The sequence below is a fragment of the Typopeltis vanoorti genome, chromosome 15, assembly GCF_054136105.1.
Source record: "Typopeltis vanoorti isolate ZY-2024b chromosome 15, IOZ_Tvanoo_1.0, whole genome shotgun sequence".
NCBI classification, from domain to species: Eukaryota; Metazoa; Arthropoda; class Arachnida; order Uropygi; family Thelyphonidae; genus Typopeltis; species Typopeltis vanoorti.
The window spans coordinates 25,367,221-25,389,183 of NC_143563.1; the positions used below are offsets into that span (position 1 = coordinate 25,367,221).

Here is a 21,963-nt window from a genome sequence, read left to right on the forward strand (position 1 = left end):
GGGCTATACATGGAAGCTGGGCAAGTATTAGAGCTAGGTTTTTTACTTGGAGAGTGGTGAATGAGTGGAATAAGCTGCCAGAGTCTGTTGTGGGTGCCATGACTGTGAATGGGTTCAAGGTGAGGTATGATAGATACTGTGTGAATGTCAAATAGTTGTTCTTGACATGATGTTAGGGCCTCCCTCGATGAGTCTATCGACTCCTTGGAGTTGCCCATAATAATAACTTCCAGGAATGACTTCTGGTTCTTCCCCTCTCCCCTTTTTATAATCCCATCTGGATTAATCTGATAAAATCCTATCACTAACAGAAATGTCTCCATCATATCACCTCTCTTCCTCTTCTGCAGGCCCTCTCCAATGTCTCCACATTACATTGAAAACCAGGTGACCGATGTTGTGAGTGTCAACGGATTCAAGAATAACTATGATAGCTGGTGTGTGTAATATGTGGCCTCCCTCGATGATTCCCTGGAGGTCTCTCTTAATAATAATAACAACATAGACATTCTCTGATCCATTGCGAATTAGAACCAATGATGTTATTAGTTATCAAATATTTCTGAAGTAAATTTAATTGAAAACATATATTATTTCTTTAAAACATGTCAGTTTTAAATTGGGCACATGGCATGGGACAAGGTATGAGACCAAAACTAATAAACATTCTATCACGCAAAAACAACTGTAAAAAAGAATCACAATTATTCATAATTATGATTATATTTATTTACAGCATCTCTTCACTTTGTTAACATTTTTTTTTGAGAAAAGCAAAAGGTGTAAGAAAAATGCTGAAAAAGTATTAGTGAATAAAAACAAATATTAAAATCTATCCAATTTTGTTTTTAAAGGACATGCAATTTGTATACCATTTGCTAACTTTGTCTGAAGAGAGCTAAGTGAATGTGTGCAACCAAATGCATTACATTTCAAATCCTTCACACTCTGCTACAATACAACATATTTTAAACATATCTTAATATCTTCCAGCCTGGTTGGCCGAGTGGTTAGCATGTCCGCTTTCCAGCCAAAAGGCTGCAGGTTCGATCACGCCATGGGCATGAATGTTTGTGAAAATACTAGTGGTGATGGTGGGTGGTAGATAGCGTTGGTGTAGATGATGATGGTCGCTTCGGTTCATTGTATAGCTGCTGGAGACAAAGTTGTACAGTAAGTGCCCTCTCTCGATGAGTCTTTGGACTCCCTGGAGGTATCACATAATAATAATAATAATACAAACATGAAGTAGAAGTTTGCCAGCTAGAGAATTGATTGCAGCAAGATAAAAAGAAAATAGTAATAAAATTTAAATAATTAAATAAAAGAGTGAATACTATCAGAAACAAAAATTAATATTCTCTAAGACAGAAATAAAAAAAAAGAAGATAAAAGATACAAGTGTACTAAGTGCACTGAAAAGCAGCAGATTTGATGAACTCTGTAATTATCACCGTGTTTTAAATATATTGTTAAAAGATCACCATTCAGCTATAGCATTTTTTAATTATTTTTAAAAAATATTCCCATATATTCTCCTTCACCATTATCAAGATACAGTAATCTTCTATTTACCCAATCCTTCAATTATCAGAACTCATTATTTATTATTATTCTTATTATTAATATTATTACGTGACACCTCCAAGGAGTCCAAAGACTCATCGAAAGAGGGCACCTACTCCACAACTCTCTGTCTCCACCACTCAATCCGCGAACTACAACGAACCACAGCTACCATCATCATCATCATCCACATCAACACCACCACTGGTATTTTCACAGACAATCACAAACATCGATGTCAACAGGATTTTTTTGAACCTACAGCATTTTGGCTTGAGAGCAGATCCACTAACCACTCAGCCAACTAGGCAAACATTTTGACAATTAAATGGTCAGATAATCAAAGCATAATGGTACTCTAGTGGAAGTGGTTGACATTCAAGGGTCAATTAATTGAAGGTTGATAAAATGGTAGATTATTGTATTTAGAAACACTTGTTCTCTAAGTTAAAACTTATTCATTTTGAAAAATGAGGAAGAAACTGAAACTTTTAATCAGCAATGATCACACGTTTTATTCTCAATATTCATAAAAAAGGACACAAAATACTAGTGTCTAAGTGACGCCAAAGTGCAGATAAATAACTCTTTAGATGAAGTCAGTTGAATATTTCAGTGAAGTTTCCTAATCATTTTCAAGGCGAGCCTATTGGAGACCTCAAGTGGCTTGACAAAAGTTTTATGTGTGGTCTTGATTATCTAAATCCTTATCCCACCCACAGTATTGATTTACTGTAGGGTTATATAGCTTTTAATGGGTAGGATTCTCATGAAAAATAAAAGAGAAGCAGCAATAGTTAGACCATACACGATACCTGATATTATTCTAAGTCATTCAACACCAGTTGCGCACCCAGAGGGTACCCTGCCCCCCCCACCCAAAGAAAAAGGAAAAAAAAAACACTAGAAAATTTTCCAAAAATCTTTTCCTAATTATAAATACATGCATTTATTTATTCATATAAATAAATATTAGGATATAAATAAATAAAAAAATGCATTTATTTATTTATATATATGTTGTGTCGTGTCTTCTATTTCTATACTACTTATGAATTAGCGATCATTGCAGATGCTTAGTCATTGGTCGTATGCGATGCGTAGTGTGTATTCTCAAATCGAAAAAAAAAAATTATTCTCAAATCGAAAAAAAAAATTATTCTCAAATCGCCTACTCAAATCACCCCCCCCCCAAGAAAATAAATAAAACCTTAGGGCGCTACTGTTCAACGCGCACATTATCACCACTGTTATTCATTAACTATATGGATAAAATTATGAAAAAAAGCGGTATTAAATCCGATATCAAAATTGGCGATGTTAATCTTAGATCTTTACTTTATGCAGATGGTGCTATACTCCCAAATAAATCCAGTACAAGTATGATTGCCAGACTAAACTGCTCTAATAAATGTGTAAGAAATTAGTAATAAAAAGACAAAGACAATGAAAATAGAAAGAAACATTGAAAACATCAAATGTATCCTCAATGGTGAAACTATAGAACAAGTAAAATATTTCAGCTATTTACGCACAATTTTTAGTGAAGATGGCAAATTAAATATGGAAGTACACAACAGAATTATTAAGGCTGGTATGGTCAGATGTCAGCTGAATAAAAAATATACGGAATAAAAAAGAAATTAGTTAAAATAGTAAATTAATTGTATACGAGACAGTGTTCAAACCAATCTTATCTTATCGATCTGAGTACTGGGTTAGAAATAAAACACTTGATCAAAGATTGGAGACCTCAGATAGGAGAGTTTCGAGAAAGATTAGTGGAGTGAACAGATGGCATCAATGGCAGTATCACATTAAAAATGAGGATATTAGTAAAGAACTTGACATTGTTAGCATTCAATGTGTTAGAGTTAATCTCAGAGGTGGTACGTTAATCAGAATAGGAATGAAAAGATTAGCAAGTCACATATTCTTAGCCAGGTTGGCAGGAAAAAGACCCAGAGGAAGAACAAGATATAGGTGGATTGATACAGTAAAAAGTGCCTTAGAAGATAGAAATATAAGATCTGATAATGTTGGAGACAGATAACAGATTAATTTGAAAGAAAATTGTTGATTGGAAGTTAATAATGGTGTAACTTTTTCATGTTGTACTATCATAATTATCCTGCTCGCCCAGTGAAGGTAATTGTCAGGAGTTTGATGATGATGATAAAGCTGAAATTAATGGATGGTCAGAATAATTAATTTTTAAATATTATTGGCTGAAATGTGTAAAGGTCTGATGTCAGATAACTCACTCACTTCAGCTTAGTGAAGTTTGTTTTTGTTTTTTTTCCCTGAAATACTAATGTTAATAAACAACTTTCTTACATAACTGACTCCATCTCAAGGAGATTAAGCATGTTGCAGGATTATGGTCTGAAAAAAGAAAGAAAAGTGTCGGATGTAATTACACTGGATGTTTGAACGATTAAATGAGTTTCTATGGCACATTATTCAAAACCTATTTGTTATTACTGAATTAAAATAGAATTTGATTCACTGCAGCGTGTTAATATTCACAGCCTTCTTGCATGAAAACAGTAAGAACACTAATCAGGGAGAAAAATAAATATAAAAATAACATTTTAAGCTCCACATTTCCCTGAAATCCTACTATATTCATAAGAAGCTGGACAGGACCGTTGCCAGATTAAATCACGCCCTGAGGCAAACAATTAAAGATCGCCCCTGATGGATTTTAAGACAATATAAGAAAATCTCCAATTGCTATTTTGTTTTTATTACAAGAGAAACATTAATGCAAAATTACATAATAATGTTAATTAAAAATGTTTGCTCTACGGGGATATCGCACAATAAAACTGTTAATAAGCTCGTCTAAATTTAAATCATCATCTATGTCCGCCTCTATCGAAATAATTCTAGACCAACCAATCTTTCGTGGGTCATTGCTGTTCGCAATTAATTTTTAATCAGTTCAAGCCTGGAAAAACGTCTTTCGGCACTTGCTGCGGTAACAGGAATTGTTAGCGTAGCAATGCCGCCTATGACTGAACGAGCGCCCTTAGGCAGCCTACCTCACGGCATGAGGTAGGCTGCCTCTGTGCCATACTCTGTCAACGATACTGAAGCTGGCCAACTGAATTTCACTAGAAAATGGTTCCATGAATTGTCCAGAAAATTCAAATAATTTTTTTCTAATCAAAGGTCATCATTGCAAATAATCCGTGTTGAGGGTGCTTGAAAACAAAAGATGGAATTGTCTGAATGTACTGACTAAACTAGCAATGGTTTGAGAGCAGAAAGCCAATTACACAACTTTATTTCAATAAAAAATCGCTTTTCATAATAACAATAATATGGCACAATGTGAAGGTTAACAGATGATGTAAAGGCCTTGAAAATAAAATTTTAGAGGAATACTTAGAAAAGATTTTACAGTAAAAAAATTAAAGAAAAATAAGTTTCATTTCTGGTTTTCTTCTGATATGAACCACATACCAGATGTAATGGACTGAACAATTTCAATCATAGAAACTTGATCTAAATTTCAATGCCTTCTTTCTGACTAGATGATCTCTAGTTTGCAAAATCTTATTACATTCAAAGAATAATTGTTGAATGTTATTTAAAATGCAAATATTCTTCTCTTAACCATCAAATTAATAGCAGTAATTCACTATAAGAAACATGAATGGACCAAATTAAGCTTAGTTTAGAAAAAAGTCTCTTATATCCATCTTTAAACTCATATAACTGTGGGAGCTCTGGCTATGGGATTTTAGTAATGGCAGTTGCTATAATGAGAGTTATTTAATATCCAAATGAAAATTTTCACCAAGAAATTACTTTTGTCATATTTAAAAAAATCTTATTATAGAAAATAACAATTAGTTTATAACATAAATGACAATATATAAAATACAATCTATACTTATAAAAGTATAGTAGTATAAGAATATAATAACATAAAATAAAAATATATATATTTTGTTTTATTTTTATTTTTTGGTATTTCTTAAGAATCCCTTTCCAAAAGAGGATGGACTTCTCTACTGACTAAGAAGATATTACTGCATATTTAAAATTGTAACAAGCTTTTTGATACAGAAATATTCACTTTGATTCCTCAATATCCAAGGAGTTGACATTAAAGAAGTCATTTTCATAAGAATGCACATTTGTGAAACATTTAATTTAAAACATATATTTACTCAATAGGGATGAATATAAAAAAAAAAAAAAGGAAATGAAATAAGCAACCCATCATAGAACAACAACAATATGATTTTTTTATTCTTCTTTCAAGCTGCAAAAGCAGCATAACCATATTTACTGATCGTATAATTGAAGCAAATAACAATCTCCAAAAATAAGATTACTCATAGTGCTGAATCTGAATCTTTCAAAATACAGTAACTTCAGCAATAACTGGATCAATGTGAGTATAAACTTGGTAACAGTAATAAAAATAATAATATATTTTATACATCATATTTTACACATTCTATATCAAAACATATATCGCTTCAGACAAACAAGTATGCCTTAACTCATAAATGGTATATGGATATAAATACAAATGCACATGTAGTAAAAATATTAAATAACTTTACAATTATTTCTTCATTTCTTCATAATTCTTTTAATTCTCATTTGATAATTCAGCAACTCCTTGAACACCTGATATTTAGCATCATGATAACTGAAAAATTATGCAACTTAGATTAGTGAGTTTATTAAATTAGATTTATTAGAATTTATTAGATTTATTAGTTTATTAGATTAGTGAGTTTATTAAATGTTCGGAAGGAATTAAAAACTTAGTTAACTGGTCTCTTTATTAGTATAAAACTTTTTTAAGAAAAAATTATAACAAAAAAAGAGTAAAATTTGCTATTCAAATATTTACTTATGAAACAAATAGGTGAGAGTTGTTATCCCTAATGTATGGGCACCTCTTGAGAGTCACAGACTCATCCCAGAAGGCACAATAAATCAATGCACCACTCATCATTCCTTTCCTTAAATTTGCTCACATGTTGAATGTTTTTTTTTCACTTGCTTATACATCTCCAGATAGGCATATGACAATTTCATTAATTTCATGGATGTTTGAGGACTGTGTGGAACATCACCAAGGAATGTAGGTTAGTGACCATATGGCATCTGATGATGCCCAGTGAGCTGATGGATGGATACTATAAAATAAAGATGCCAAGAAATTCTATTCTTGTTTCATAAGAAGATACCAATAAATTATATACTTGGTGTAATTTATCAAAAGATAAATAATCCTTTATTTAATTGGGGCAACTCGTATACAGAAGCTGATGACTTCACATCACTTGCCTTAGTATCCCATAAGGCAAAACACATATCCTTATACATACATTATAAGGTATGTATAGGGCTATGCATTATGAGAATGTCATTACCCAGACCATTTTGACCTTTATTGAGGTCTCGCCAGTGTGCTTTGCATAATTGGGATACTAAGGTAAGAGATGTGAAGTCATCAGCTTCTATTATTATTATTATCTCAAGACCACATGGAGTCAAAGACTCATCTGGGAGGTCCTTTTATCACACACACATATCATACCATGTCTTAAACACACTCAAACTCCTTGCAGACACCACACTCTCAGGCAAGGCATTCCAATCATTCACAACTCTACACAAAAAAAACCTGCCTCTTACTCACACCCTCTTTCCAGGGATGACCTCTGGTTCTCCCCTGATCTCTGTACAACTTCTCCACCATTGATCCTATAACAACCCCTTACCAACTTGTAGGTCTCTATCATATCTCTCCTCTTCCTCCTGTCCACCAGAGACTCTGCAAATTACATCTTCTCAATCTTTCCTCTTCACCCTTCTGAAAACTTGGTGACCAAATCTGGGCACAATAGTCCATGTGTGGCCTAATCAAAGCATTATACAACGGAACAAGAATCTCCCTACTTCCACATGTCAGTGTCCTCTGCATCATTCCCAGAAGCCTCTGTGTTGTTTTCACAATTTTGGCGATGTGTCCCCTAAATTTTAGATCTTTATCCACTATCACCCCAGATCTCTTATTTCCTCTACCTCCAACAATATATTCTCACCAAGCATAAATGCTGCATCCCATCTTTGTTTTCCAAATTTTAAAACCTTACATTTTGCAACATTGAACTCACATCCCCATTTCTGTGCCCAATCACTCAATTTATTCAAATCTTCTTGTAAGGCCACAACATCTTCACTACTCTTTATGGTTTGTCCCAAGTTTGCATCATCTGCAAACAACTGAATATCTCCATCCAAATCTTTGCCAATATCATTAATATACAAGTTAAACAGTAATGGCCCTAAAACAGACCTCTGGGGCACTCCACTAGTGACTTTCCTTTTCCTGGATATCGCACCCCCATACAACTTGTTGATACCTATCAGATAGCCAGTCTCCAATCTAATGCACTAATCTAATATCCAACCCCATCTGCTCTAGTTTGACTCTCAACTTATCATGAGGTACTCTATCAAAACTTTGAGAAATCCAAGTATATTACTGTGTATCTTTCTCCTCTGTCCAAGGAAGCAGTCACTTTATTGTAATAAGTAAGTAGATTACTAAAACATGACCTCCCTTTAGCAAATCCATGCTGTCCATCAAAGATAATACCATTGTTGTCAACCTAACTCTGCATCCTAGTTCTCACAAGCTTCTCCAATAACTTAACCACAACATCTGACACACAGATAGGCCTATAGTTTGATGCTTGAGTTCGATCACCTCCTTTATGAAGTGGCACAATCTTGCTCTCCTTCCACTCCTTAGGAACTTGACCAAGTGCAAGACTCGTATTAAAAAAATATGTCAAGGCAGGTGTCAACTCCCTGGCACATTCCTTCAGAATATGCGGTGATATTATCAAGTCCCACAGCCTTATTTACATCTAGTTTATTCGACTCCCCAAACACCTCTTGCTCACTTACAGCCAGTCTCTCCTCCCCATCATCAACTGCTCTCAATCTCTCCATGAAGTCACATTCACAAGATTGAAAGATCTTTATGAACTGCTCATTAAGTATCTCCACCACACATTCTGCAACAGCTGTCTTTATACCATTTTCTCCAATCAATGTCATCCTTCCATAATCATTCTTTCTTTTGCTGGCTACATATCGAAAGAACTCCCTAGGATTCTTTTTGGTTTCATTAGCTAACTGCTGTTCATACCTCTCTTTAGCTACTCTCACCAACCAAGTCACCCTCCTTGCCTGGTCTTTGTAGACCTCATGAAAGTGGTTATTTCCACTTCTCTCATGCTGCCTCCACAATGCCCTTTTTTTCTGTATCGCATGCTTAATCTTTATTCATCCATTTCACACCTACATTATTTAACCTTCTCACCCTTGGAATACATTAAGACATTGCATCTACTAGATAGTTTTTGAAAATCACCCAAGCTGCAGTGATCTCTTTTCCAGCTAACTCCTCATTCCTCATGCATCCAACTTTTGCTATCATTCTTCTCACTTTCACTCACCTTTCTTTGTTTCTGTACTTTCAGTCCAACTTTCGCCATCATTCATTCTTTCGATTTCTGCTATTAAATCTCACCTCCTCTTGGAGCATCCACCTTTCTCACGCTGTGTACCCCTGTCCACCCTGAGCCTTCCCGTTTCCCTGCTCCTCTTGCACACCCATTCTCTCATTTTCTATACTCATACCACTCACTTCCCCATTCATATCCACTTCTTCAATCTCTCCTGTTCTTCCACATCACTCCCCTCTCGATCTGATTCATTCTCTCTATTCACTTCTCTACCTTCCAGCAGGAGTCTCTCCAAGCCACTCAAATGCAGTCCATCGCTCCCATATAGCTCACTTTGTCCCTCAAACTCATTCCACACATTAACAAACTGTACTCCCATCTCCTCACACATTTCAGCCAGCATATCATTCATAATTTAAGAGTTTTGATGTAAACGAATTTATTCAATGTGCTGTCTGTGAGATGTATGCTTTGCGAAGAGCGGTGGGAAGCTGGTTAGAGGGTGATAGTGGAATTAATATGTGCAGAAAGTGTAAGGAGAATGAGGATCTCAAGCGTGTTTCGGGTGGCGAGAGGGATATCGTTAACGATAGTCAGAATGTAGAAAATGGCGGTGTGATAGAGAATTGCGTGGTAGTGCCAGATAGGTGTGAGAGCGTCGTTGAAAGTGTAATTGACGGTAGAAATACAAAACGAATGGATGATTTGATTGATAATGAAAATGGTGAGATAAATGCGAGTAGTGAAATTGCACGTTTGAACGGAGCCATACACAGAGCGAAAAGGCAACTGGAGCATATGGAAAAATGTGTGCTGAACGTACCGACTAACAACCGGCGAAAGTCTGTGACAACAAATAATAGAATGTTCGTAAACGTCAATAAAATGAAGGAGCGAGTACTGTATGGGGATTCGCTATTAAGAGGTGTGATAGTTGAGAGTTTGATGAAGTCGTTCCAGCCGGGTGCGAACATAAAGGACGTCAGCGAATTCATTCGAGTGCAAAAACAGAGGGTGAAAGAGATTATAATTGTGGCAGGAACAAATGATTTGAAAGAAGACAAAATGGAAATGATAGAGGATGTGAGGGAATTACTTGAGGTAGCAAAAGAGAAGAGTGAGAGAGTTAGGATGGTGAGTATTTTGCCATGGTATGACAGTGAAGTGTTCAGAAGGAGGGCCATAATTGCCAATAACTTTATGCGTGGGTTATGCATGGAGAGTGGTGTGTAATGAGTTCGATGGGCGAAAGGACTTATATAAGATGGATGGGTTACATTTGAATGGAGTTGGTGTATGGAGGCTTGAAAAAAGTGTTGATGAAGGATGTGGATGTACAGACTCAGGGAAACTAGATTTATTAAGGAGGGGGGGGGAGTAGATATGCAGACTTTAGGGAGGCAGTTGAGTGTATAAATGAGCATAATATGCCTGAACGAGTATGAAGGACAACAAATCAGAATGGGATAGTTAGTATAAGGCATCAAAGTAGGGATGGGACAAACGGGCTTCTGCAATCCATGTACACTAATTCCAGGAGTATTAGGAACAAGAAGGAAGAGTTTTTGGCCTTAGTTGGCACTTCCAGGCCACAGGTTGTTGGTATTAGTGAAACATGGCTACAGAAGATGATAAAACTAGTGGGATTGAATGTGATGGGTATAGCGTGTTCAGGAGTGACAGGGAGGAGTGTTATTGATGATAGCTGATGAGTTGCAGCCAAGGAGTATAGAAGTTAAACTGCAGGATAGAGAAAAGAGCACATTTGAGGCTGTTTGGCGTGAGATAGAATCTAGTAGAACAAAATATACACTTGGGCGCTGCTATAGACCAGGTGATGGAATAGATGGTGAAGATAGTATGCATAAGCAAATAGAAGAAATGAGTGGAAGGAGGATAATTATTATGGATGATTTCAATTATGGTAACATTGACTGGAAAGAGGAGAGGGCACACGGGAGGAAGGAATTGGATTTTATGCGGTTATTAAGGGACAACTATCTGCGGCAGCATGTAGTGGAAAATACCAGGGGGCAGAGAGTGCTTGACCTAGTAATTGCAACTGAGAGTGTGACTGTAACGAACATGGCCATGTTGCCACCAATTGGGGAGAGTGACCATAAGGTCATGACTTGGGAGGTGGCTAAAGGAGTGGAATTTACAATTAAGACAGGGTACATGTGGAATTACCGGGCTGGTAAGTATGACAGGCTTAGGTGTGTGCTTGGCTCAGTGCCATGGCATGAAAACTGCAAGGGCTGGATGTTGATAGTGCATGAGAGGTGGTTAAGAAGTGCTTGCAGGAGGCAGTGGTTGACTGTATACCAAGAGTCCGAATAATAAATCAAGTAGGGGTTAAATAAATAACACTATTAAGCTTGAGCTGCAAAAAAAGAAACAGTTGTGGAGGGAATTTAAGGAGAAAGGTGACCAGCAGGCGCAGGAACAGTACAAAGCTCAGGCCAGGATGATGATAAGGGTGGTAAGAAAAGCAAAAGTGGGTTACGAAAGAAAATTGGCCATGCAGGCTAAAGAGAATCCCAAACAGTTTTTTCAATATGTTGCAAGTAAAAGGAAAAATGTTCATGGTAGAATAATCTTAAAAAATGCTGATGGTAGGGAGGTAACCTAATCAGTCGATATAGTGGAATTACTGAGCGAGCACTTTGCAAGAGTATATCATCCAGGTGGTGACATTGCAGGAATGGAAGAACCAACAGCTTATACTGGAATTGTGATGAATGAAGTAGAGGTAACTAGTCTATTACAGAACCTCAATGTCAATACATCTGTGGGATTGGATGGTATACCAGCTCGTGTCGTACATGAAGCGACTAAAGAATTGTCAGTGCCCTTGACCATTTTGTTTAATTTGAGCCTTGGGTCTGGGTCAGTCCCAAGGGAGTGGAAAGAGGGGAAAATAGTTCCGCTGCATAAAGGTGGTTCCAAGGCTGCTGTTGAAAATTACCAGAAATCATTATCAAGGTCTTGGAGAAAATAGTCAAGAGGAAAATACAAGATTGGATAGAAGAAAATGGGATACTGTATCAGGGACAGCATGGTTTTGTGAAGGGTAGGTCATGCCTCAGTAACTTGCTCACGTATTATAACACAGTGATGGCTGAACTGGATAAGGGTATTGCAGTGATTCTACAGGACCTTGCTAAGGCCTTTGACAGAATACCACATGGAATTCTAATCAGTAAATTGCAGCATATGGGGATGGATATAGGGTTGGTGAGATGGATAGGAGGGTGGTTGACGGAGAGATATCAGAGAGTGGTTTATTCAGGAGTAGAGTCCACAAGATGGCCTGTGACTAGTGGTGTGCCACAAGAATCTGTTCTTGGACCACTGCTGTTTAATTTGTTCATTAATGATATAGGAAAGGATCTGAGAGGAACAGTTCATTTGTTTGCAGATGATGCAAAGTTGGGTAGGGCAATAGTGAATGCAGATGACGTCAAAATTTTGCAAGATGATTTGGATATATTGGAAGTCTGGGCTAAGGAGAATGGATGTCAATTTAATGTGGCAAAATGTAAGGTTATACATTTTGGGGTGAAAAGATTAGCAGCAGTTTTCAACATTTGTGGAACTGTACTCCAGGAAATTGATGCACAAGATTTAGGAGTGCTGGTGGATAAGGAGTTGTAGTTTAGGGGGCACATCGCAAAAGTGGCCAAATCAGCTCATCAAATCACTTGGTTGCTGAAGAATACGTTGACAAGCAGAGACAAGCAGATTATTGTTCTTCTGTATCGAGCCTTGATAAGACCCCATCTCAACTACTGTGCCCAGATTTGGTCATCTAGGTTTCTTCTTGATGGGGAGGAGGTGGAGAGGATCCAGAGGCGAGTGACCAAGATGATAGCAGGTCTGTGGAATGAACCTTATGAGAACAGGTTGAGGATTTGTGGGTTGCAAAAATTAGTTGATAGGCAGAAGAGGGAAGATATGATTGAGACATTCAAATTACTGAAGGGCTTCTATAAAATTAATTCAGAAGATATTTTTGAGAACAGGGCTGGTTGTGGAAGGACTAGGGGACATCCATGGAAGCTGGGCAAAAGTGTGGTTAGTAAGGGTGTTAGAGCTGGGTTCTTTACTTTTAGAGTGGTGAATGAGTGGAATGCGCTCCCTGAGTCTGTGGTGGATGCTGTGACAGTGAATGAGTTTAAGGCGAGGTATGAAAGATATTGTATGAATGTGGAATAGTTGTGATGAATATGATTTGGGGCCTCCCTCGATGAGTCTAATGACTCCCTGGAGTTGCCCGTAATAATAATCCTTGCTCTCCACCTCATTTCACCTACCTAGGCAACACAATGACTACCCTTCCTGTCACACTATTCTCTTTTATCCTTCCAAGCAGCCTCCTGATATCCATTCTGACACGCAAATTATCTGTACCAATTAATACTATTAACTCTTTTGCTCGCTCCGGCCTCATATCCAATGCCTCAATCACTCTACTCATTTTTGCTGCCTGGAAAACATACCTTGTGCATTCTATCCTCTAGCACACCTTTAATAATGGAGTCGCCATACAACACCACTTGCTTATCTTTCGTTAATTCTTTCATGCCATCATGATTTATTTTAATAGTTTTGACCTGAAGTCTTTTAATTTCATTCCACATCATTTCATCCAATTCAATTCAACTTCCGAATCTCACAACACATTCTCTCTATCATTCAATCTTTCTAACTCTCGACCCCCTCTTCTCACTTTCACTCTCATTCATCCTTCTTTGTTTCCGTACTTTCGGTTCAACATACATCCAACTTTTGCTATCATTCTTCTCACTTTCACTCTCATTGATCTTTCTTTGTTTCCGTACTTTCGGTCTAACATGCATCCAACTTTTGCTATCATTCTTCTCACTTTCACTCACCTTTCTTTGTTTACTTTCAGTCCAACTTTCGCCATCATTAATTCTTTCGATTTCTGCATCACGCCATTTCTAGTTTCCTTCCGCCACTCTCACCTCACTTTCGTCTGTTTTAACATCCATTACAGTTTTCAAATCGCTCTTTTTCTTTTTTACTGATTTTTTAACATTTTTTCTCCTCTCTTTCTCACCATCCTTCTCTTTCAAATGTGCACTCGTTTTCCCCACGACAATCTCGCTACTAAATTTCATATTTGCATTCATCAGTTCCTCGTTCAGGTCACACTTCACACACACACCCTTCTTCCATCTGCGCTAAACATCCACAAATCATTTATGTAATCGAAAGAATATATATGAGTTGTCCCAGTCCTGAAAATATTTCAGGTGCAAACTTTGTTTGATTCCACTTGGATAAAGGATTAAACCAAGTATATAATTTCTTGGTATCTTAATTTATAGCATAACCAAGTTGGAAAAACTTCCAACATCTATCTCTAATCCAGAGTATTTTAATAATAAGGTGTGACACCTTTTGGCTACTCATATAAGAAATTATTACTTCAAGCTTACTATCACCGCTGGTTCTGCCTCCCACTGATGAGACCTAAATAAAGGTCGAAATAGTCTGGGTAGTGATCCTTCTCATAAAGCATAGCATTATACATACCTGTAAGGATATATGCTTTGCATTATGGAATACTAAGGCAAGTGATGTGAAGTCATTAGCTTCTGTATACGAGTTGCCATAGTCCTGAAAATAATTCAGGCACAAACTTGCTTACACTTGGATAAAGGATTAAACCAAGCATATAATTTCTTGGTATCTTTAATTTATAGAATAACCAAGTGGAAAAACTTCCAACAAATATTCTTGGTTTAATTCTTTATCCAAATGTTAACTTGGATAAAGGATTGACATCTATAATTTAATGTACTCATATTTTAAGTGGCAGTCCAGTCCATTCATAAGAGAAAAATGTAGTTCTTGCACACCTACAAATGTCCAAGGATGACGTGTTTTTTTTTTTTCTCTCTCTCTCTCATTAAAGATACCAAGCATATAATTTCTCATCATCATCAAATTCCTGCCATGTACCTTCAAGGGGTGTACAGAATATGATAGTACCACATGAAAAAAATTACATCATTACTAACTTCCTATCTACAATTTTCCTCCAAATCAGTCTGTTACTTGTCAAGACTCAAATTATTAGATCTTATATTTCTATCGTCTAAGGCACTTTGTACCGTATCAATCCACCTATATCTTGGTCTTCCTCTGAGTCGTTTTGCTGCCAACCTGGCAGAGAACACTCGTTTTACTAATCTTTCTTCGCCCGTTCTGAATATTTAAGTGACAATACCACCTGAGATTAGCTCTGCTAACCCATTCCTGGATGCTGACAATGTCAAGTTCTTTCCTAATATCCTCGATATTGCCATTGATGCCATCTGTTCACACCTATAATCTTTCTCAGGACTCTCATATCTGCAGTCTCTAGTCTTTGGTAAAGTGTTTTACTTCTGACCCAGCTCTCAGATCCATAAGTTAAAACTGGTTTGAACACTGTCTTGTATACAGCTAATTTAGTGTTCCGACTAATTTCTCTCTTATTCCATATTAATTTATTCAATTGACTTCCCACCATACCAGCTTTGCTGATTCTCTTGTCTATTTCTATATTTAATTTACCGTCTTCAGTAAAAATCGTGCCTAAGTAGCTGAAATGTTTTACTTGTCCCACAGGTTTTCCATTCACAACACAGTTGACATTTTCAATGATTCTGCCTATTTTCATTGTCTTTGTCTTTTTATTGCTGACCATCATACCATATCTATTACAACAGTTATTCAATTTAGTCAAGGAATCTTGCAGACTTGTAGCAGATTTATTTAGAAGTATAACATCATCCGCATAAAGCAAAGAACTGACATTAACATCTCCAATTTTGATATCATGTTTAATACCACTTTCCTTCATAATGTGATCCATATAGATAATGAATAACAGAGGGGATAATGTACATCCTTGTCTCACACCAGATTTAACATTAAACCATCTTCCTGTACTTCCTTCAATTCTAACTGCTGACTTACAACTCAAATAAAGACAAAGTATTGCTTGATATAATGCCCCATTGACACCATATAACTGTAGCATGTTGAATAGCTCCTCTCTTGGCACCTTGTCATATGCCTTGTCCAAATCAACAAAACTTAAATACAGATCTTTGTTATATTCCCATGCTTTCTCAACTATTTGTCGTAAAGTGAAGATCTGATCCTGACAGCCTCTATTTGGCCTGAATCCAGCTTGTTCTTCACCAAGCTTTTCTTCCACAATTCTTCTCAAGTATACTTGCATAGATCTTGCCAGGAACACTCAGTAGGGAAATACCTCTGTAATTATCACATTCGGTTTTATTTCCCTTTTTATATATGGGTACTATGAGAGCTCTACCCCAATCATCGGGAATTCGTCCCTCTGTCCAGGCTTTCTGAACTACGCAATGCAGCCCCTGTAAGACTCTTATACCAACATACTTTAGCATTTCTGGTCGCATATCATCTACTCCTTCTGCCTTTCAACATTTCAAGCCTTTGATGGCTTTTTCTACTTCAAGTATGGATATGTATCCCTGACTGCATGCCTGGTCAGTGTTTTTTTATCACTGTGCTGTCATCACTGCTTGTTTGATTTAGCAGTTTTTCAAAGTAATTACTCCATACTTCAAGGATATCTTTTTCTCCCATTTTCATGTCACCTTTATCATCTCCAACTCCTTTTACATCACTCTTTCCTCCATTCCTAAGCTTCTTCAACAACCTCCAGAATATTTTGCCACCTTCTTGATATTTATTTTCTATATTCTTGCCAAAGTCCTCCCATGACTTTTGTTTAACTAGTTTTACACAGTGTTTAGCATTCTTGCATTTGTCTCTGTATTCTCTAAGAGCACAAGCTGACTTATTTGACAGGAACTTTTGATATGCATTCTTCTTTTCCTTCACTGCCCCTTTAACTTCCTGTGTCCATCGTGGAGTTCTAATTTTTCTATGCTTGCAGACAACCTCACCACATGCCTCTCTGGCAGAATCAATGTTTTCTTCAGAGCATGCCTCTGAATATCCAAGGTTTGATTCCTGTTCTGAAACTCTTTCATTTTTTCTTGAATAATATTTGTATATTTTGGTCTACAGTTCATATCTGAGAGCTGCTCGACTTTTATTCGCTTTAAAACTTTCTTACATGTTATTCTTTTCAATATGAAATTCAATTTTATCCTGCTCAAGACTAAATAATGATGACTTCCAATTTCAAATCCTCTGTACGCTCTGGTGTTCTGCACCAGGGAGAAAACATCACTATCAACAATAACATAGTCAATGAGACTTTTCTTATTCCTTGCCTTTTCTCTCCATGTGAATTTGTGCACATTTCTTGGTATCTTTAATTTATAGTATAACCAAGTGGAAAAACTTCCAACAAATATTCTTGGTTTAATCCTTTATCCAAGTGTAAGCAAACAAAGTCTGCATTTGAAGTATTTTTACAACTAAGTTACTTGTATATAGAGTCTAATAACTCCACATCAATTGTCTTAGTATCCCTGAATGCAAAACACACGTCCTTCCAACCTTGGTTCTGGCTTCCACTGATGAGGCCTCAATAAAGGTCAGTCTGAGTAGTGGCCCTCCTATAATGCATCCCAAAGGGTACAATGGATAGTATTATGCACACTCAAAAGGACACGTGCTTTACATTATGGGAAAGGCAACTGATGTGAAGTCATGAGCCTCGATGTACAAGTAGCCCAGTCGTGAAGATACTTCCAGCACAAACTTTGTTTGCTTACACTTGAATAAAGAATTAAACAAAGAATATAATATCTTGACATCTATAATTTAATGTACTCATAATTTGAGTGGCAGTCCAGTCCATTCTTGATATGAGAAAAATGTAGTTCTTGCACACCTACAAACTTTCAAGGATGGCGTTTTGTTTTTTCTCTCTCTCTCTATTCTGTAATGTGCTGACAATTTTCACTCACCTCTATCCCATCCACAGAATTGATCTACTTGATAAAATAATCTTTCATTCAGAATTCTGGAAAATGCTCTAGCAAAGTCCATTAGCATCATTTTCCCATATCCAAATCAGTTGCTGCCTTATAAAATTCGGAAGAACTCTCACTTCTGTTTATCAAAGCCATCCTCTTCCCTACAGAATATTCATTCCCTATTTCCATTCCTGATTTCAGACTAACTGACTTTTTAAAGTCCTTAACCAGCTTTTTCCACTTGTTTATAATAATGCTTGAAATAGCCTAAAACAACATCAAAGGCATTACCAGATGTTTTATAGAAATATGTGTGGTAGACATAATACCTGAAACAATTGTTTAACACAAGCATTATTGAAGGGGTGAGCAAAAGAATTGGTTATTACAGCATTTCAAAATATTAACACAAGAATGAGTCACACAGCATGAATATACTTCCATGTCTCCATCACAGATGAATGAACAGGAGAAACCTCTATTAAAGTTATTATAGTTGTGTAATTTAAAATTTAAAAAAAAATTAATAAAAAAAGTAATAAAATAATATAAATAAAAATAATTTACAAAGAATTTCTGGCGATTACTTTCCAAAATTTGCAGATAGGCATGTAAGTCTGTTCAATTAAGATTGGGGCAATGATGTAGTGTTTCACATGTTTCTAGGAATAGACAATCAAATTTAAATCTACTACAGTATGACATCGTTGTCTGATCCCAACAAACTCCATGTCTAGTGTAGTAGATTTAAATTTAATTAGAGAAGCAAGGCTCCGCTGAACCCTTTGATTTTAGAAATCTTGTACAATCTTGGTGTTCTTCGATCTGATCATAGCAGAATGGCCAGTCTTCCCAAAATAGCAGAGTTGCAATGACAGAATACCTCATAAACATACAGATAAGGACAGTGGAGGTAATTTATAATTGGTAGATGGTAGGAAATAAGTTTTTTTTTTTTTTTTTTTTTTAATATGAGGGTGGTCTGAAAAGTTCTCGGCCTAACAATGAAAAAACGATTTTATAATTTCAAAATTATTTTCCTTTTTCAACATAATCTCCCTTAAGACTAATACATTTATTCCATTCCAGCAGTGCTCCAGTGCCATTATCATGTCCCTGTAGTGTTTCTCAGTAAGATCTGCAAAACACCCTTCTACAGTTGCAATCACCTCTTAATTCAAAGAAAAACACTGACCAGCAAGGAAGAGTTTTAGTTTTGGGAAGAGATAGAAGTCAAGAGGAGCCAAATCTGGGAAATAGGGTGGATGTTCCAACAATTCATAGTGCAGATCCCTTAATTTTCACATTGCCAAAACACTTTTGTGGGCAGGTGCATTGTTCTGATGAAAGATGATTTTTTCTGCTGCAAACTGGGTCTTTTCTCATGAATTTTTTCATCTAGTCTGGCTAAAAGATCAGAATAATATTCCCCAATTATTGTTTTACACTTTTCAAGATAATTAATAAACAAAATGCCTTTCGCATACCACAACACAGATGCCATGACTTTTCCAGCTGATGGAACCGACTTCGCCTTCTTTGGTGCTGAACAAGCGGATTCTGTCCACTGTTTTGACTGCTGTTTGGATTCTGGTGTGTAATGGTGATTCCAAGTCTCATCCATAGCAATAAATCGATACACAAAATCAGTTTTATTTAAAAATAAGGGGATATTAAATCCCACATTGTTTTAAAACCGAATAAGAAACTCAAAGATTGGTATCAGAGAGTTTCATGCCAAATATAGTATAATAAATTATAAAAGTATCGGTGATTAGTAGCGTGAGCTAATGCAAGTAGTCGTAGTACAAACGCAGGCAACTCGCAGCAAAGGTGGGTAAAGTTCTGATCACTATTCTTGGTATTTTCCATAATGTAAAAACACATTTTTTAGGAAATGTATGCTGTTATTACATTATGGTGGGAGGTCACTACCCAGACCGGTTTCAGCCTTTATTGAGGCTTCATCAGTGAGTAGCTAGACCAAATTAATACTAAAGGGTATAGCGAAAAGAACTTATATACTCTGCTATATAAGTTCTTGGCTCTTTATATTTAAGTAACTTAATGGATGTATCAGCTTTATTGTTGTTAAAATGCACGAGTGTGTTTTTGATCTGCTGTGAGCAAGCGTGGCACCCATCTTGTGCAAAGCTTTTTCGTATGCAATTCTTCATGCCAAATATATCCAACACGTTCTTTTGAAATGCCTATAGCCTCAGCAATTTGACGCACTTTGACTTGCCGGTTATCCAATACCATATCATGCACTTGATCAATGATTTCTGGTGTTGTTACACTTTTATGGACGTTTTTCACGTGGCCACATTTAAAGTCAGCAGCCCATTTCTTAATTGTTGAAAACGAAGGAGAAGAGTGCCCATAAACTTTTATGAACTTTGAATGAATTTCTTTTGGTGTTAAACCTTCTTTTACAAAGAATTGTAAAACTTTTGCTTCAAACAGCTGTATAAAACAAACTACTTGATAGAATGACTTGCAATTTCACATGGATGCTTAGAACAGATGTACCAACTTAGAAAAAAATCCTTTGCTAATAGTGTTGCCATTTATGGTAGAGGCTGAGAACCTTTCAGACCACCCTCATAGATTGATTCCATACACGAGAGGTGAAGAGACCTATACACACATCGGTGCTGTGTGCATAGGGTGCAGATGAGGGCTGAGATAGAAGTTTATTGATTTTTTTTTTTTTTTTTTTTTTGAAAAGCTGCAAGTTGTAATTGTTTAAGAATATATTCATGAGGAAGACCAGTCCAGAGAAAACAGACTGAAGGAGAATGTCAGAATAAAAGAGGAAGAGGAGAAGCAGGTTCGGTGAATTTGCAGTTGCACAGTAAAGGGAAGCTGAGAAGCTGCTGTTATTTTATTTATTTATTTTTTTTTTTGAAAAGCTGCAAGTTGTAATTGTTTAAGAATATATTCATGAGGAAGACCAGTCCAGAGAAAACAGACTGAAGGAGACTGTCAGAATAAAAGAGGAAGAGAAGAAGCAGGTTCGGTGAATTTGCAGTTGCACAGTAAAGGGAAGCTGAGAAGCTGCTGTTATTTTATTTATTTATTTTTTTTTTGAAAAGCTGCAAGTTGTAATTGTTTAAGAATATATTCATGAGGAAGACCAGTCCAGAGAAAACAGACTGAAGGAGACTGTCAGAATAAAAGAGGAAGAGGAGAAGCAGGTTCGGTGAATTTGCAGTTGCACAGTAAAGGGAAGCTGAGAAACTGCTGTTATTAGCAGGTGCAAATGAATGTGAAGGATGATAGTTGGCAATTCACTGGAGCAGTCATGGAAATACTGTAGAATAGACACAGTGCTAAAACACTGCACCTGTGATAGAGGTTGAAGTGGATCTCTAAGAAAGGGATCATCTATGAGTCTAAAGATAGCTTCTGGATGCTATCAAGATATAAAAGAAGTTTTAGGTGCACCACCCAAAATATGTGAGCAGTATTCTATGTGTGGGCGGATTTGGGATTTGCATATAGTAAGGAGCTAGTTGAGTGTAAAACATCCTTTTGAACAAAAGAGATTGCCGAGTTTCTTGGATGCTATTGATGTGATATGCTTATGCCAGGAGAGACTGGAGGTAAACGTTAGTTGAAGCAGCGAGAGACCCAATCTTGTCTGGTGATTTGTGTGTTACTGAGGGTAAGGGTATGAACTGAGATCTCTTTTGCAGGAGAAAAAAACAAGACAAGACTGTGTTTTGGTGGCATTGAACATGAGAAAGTTGTCCTCACCCCAGTGAAGGATAGTATGAAAAACAATGTTTAGGGGTTGTAGATGATTTTGTAGCCTGGGATGTCAGAGTACTGCATGGTCATTTATGAACAAGAGAAAGAGAGTAGGTGATAGGACTGAGCTTTGAAGCACTCTGGCATGGATGGTGAAGCTCGAA

General features: G+C 36.6%; 1 protein-coding gene across 1 annotated transcript in view; it reads right to left on the reverse strand.

The window, feature by feature from the left end:
• Positions 1–6,113: 6,113 nt before the first annotated feature.
• Positions 6,114–21,963, reverse strand: part of LOC150098518 (FGGY carbohydrate kinase domain-containing protein) — a 204,169-nt gene continuing 188,319 nt past the window's right edge. The window contains exon 15 of the mRNA XM_090405821.1: positions 6,114–6,241. Coding sequence (XP_090261947.1) covers positions 6,163–6,241 — 79 coding nt within the window. The 3' untranslated portion in view covers positions 6,114–6,162. The remainder of the gene's footprint in view (positions 6,242–21,963) is intronic.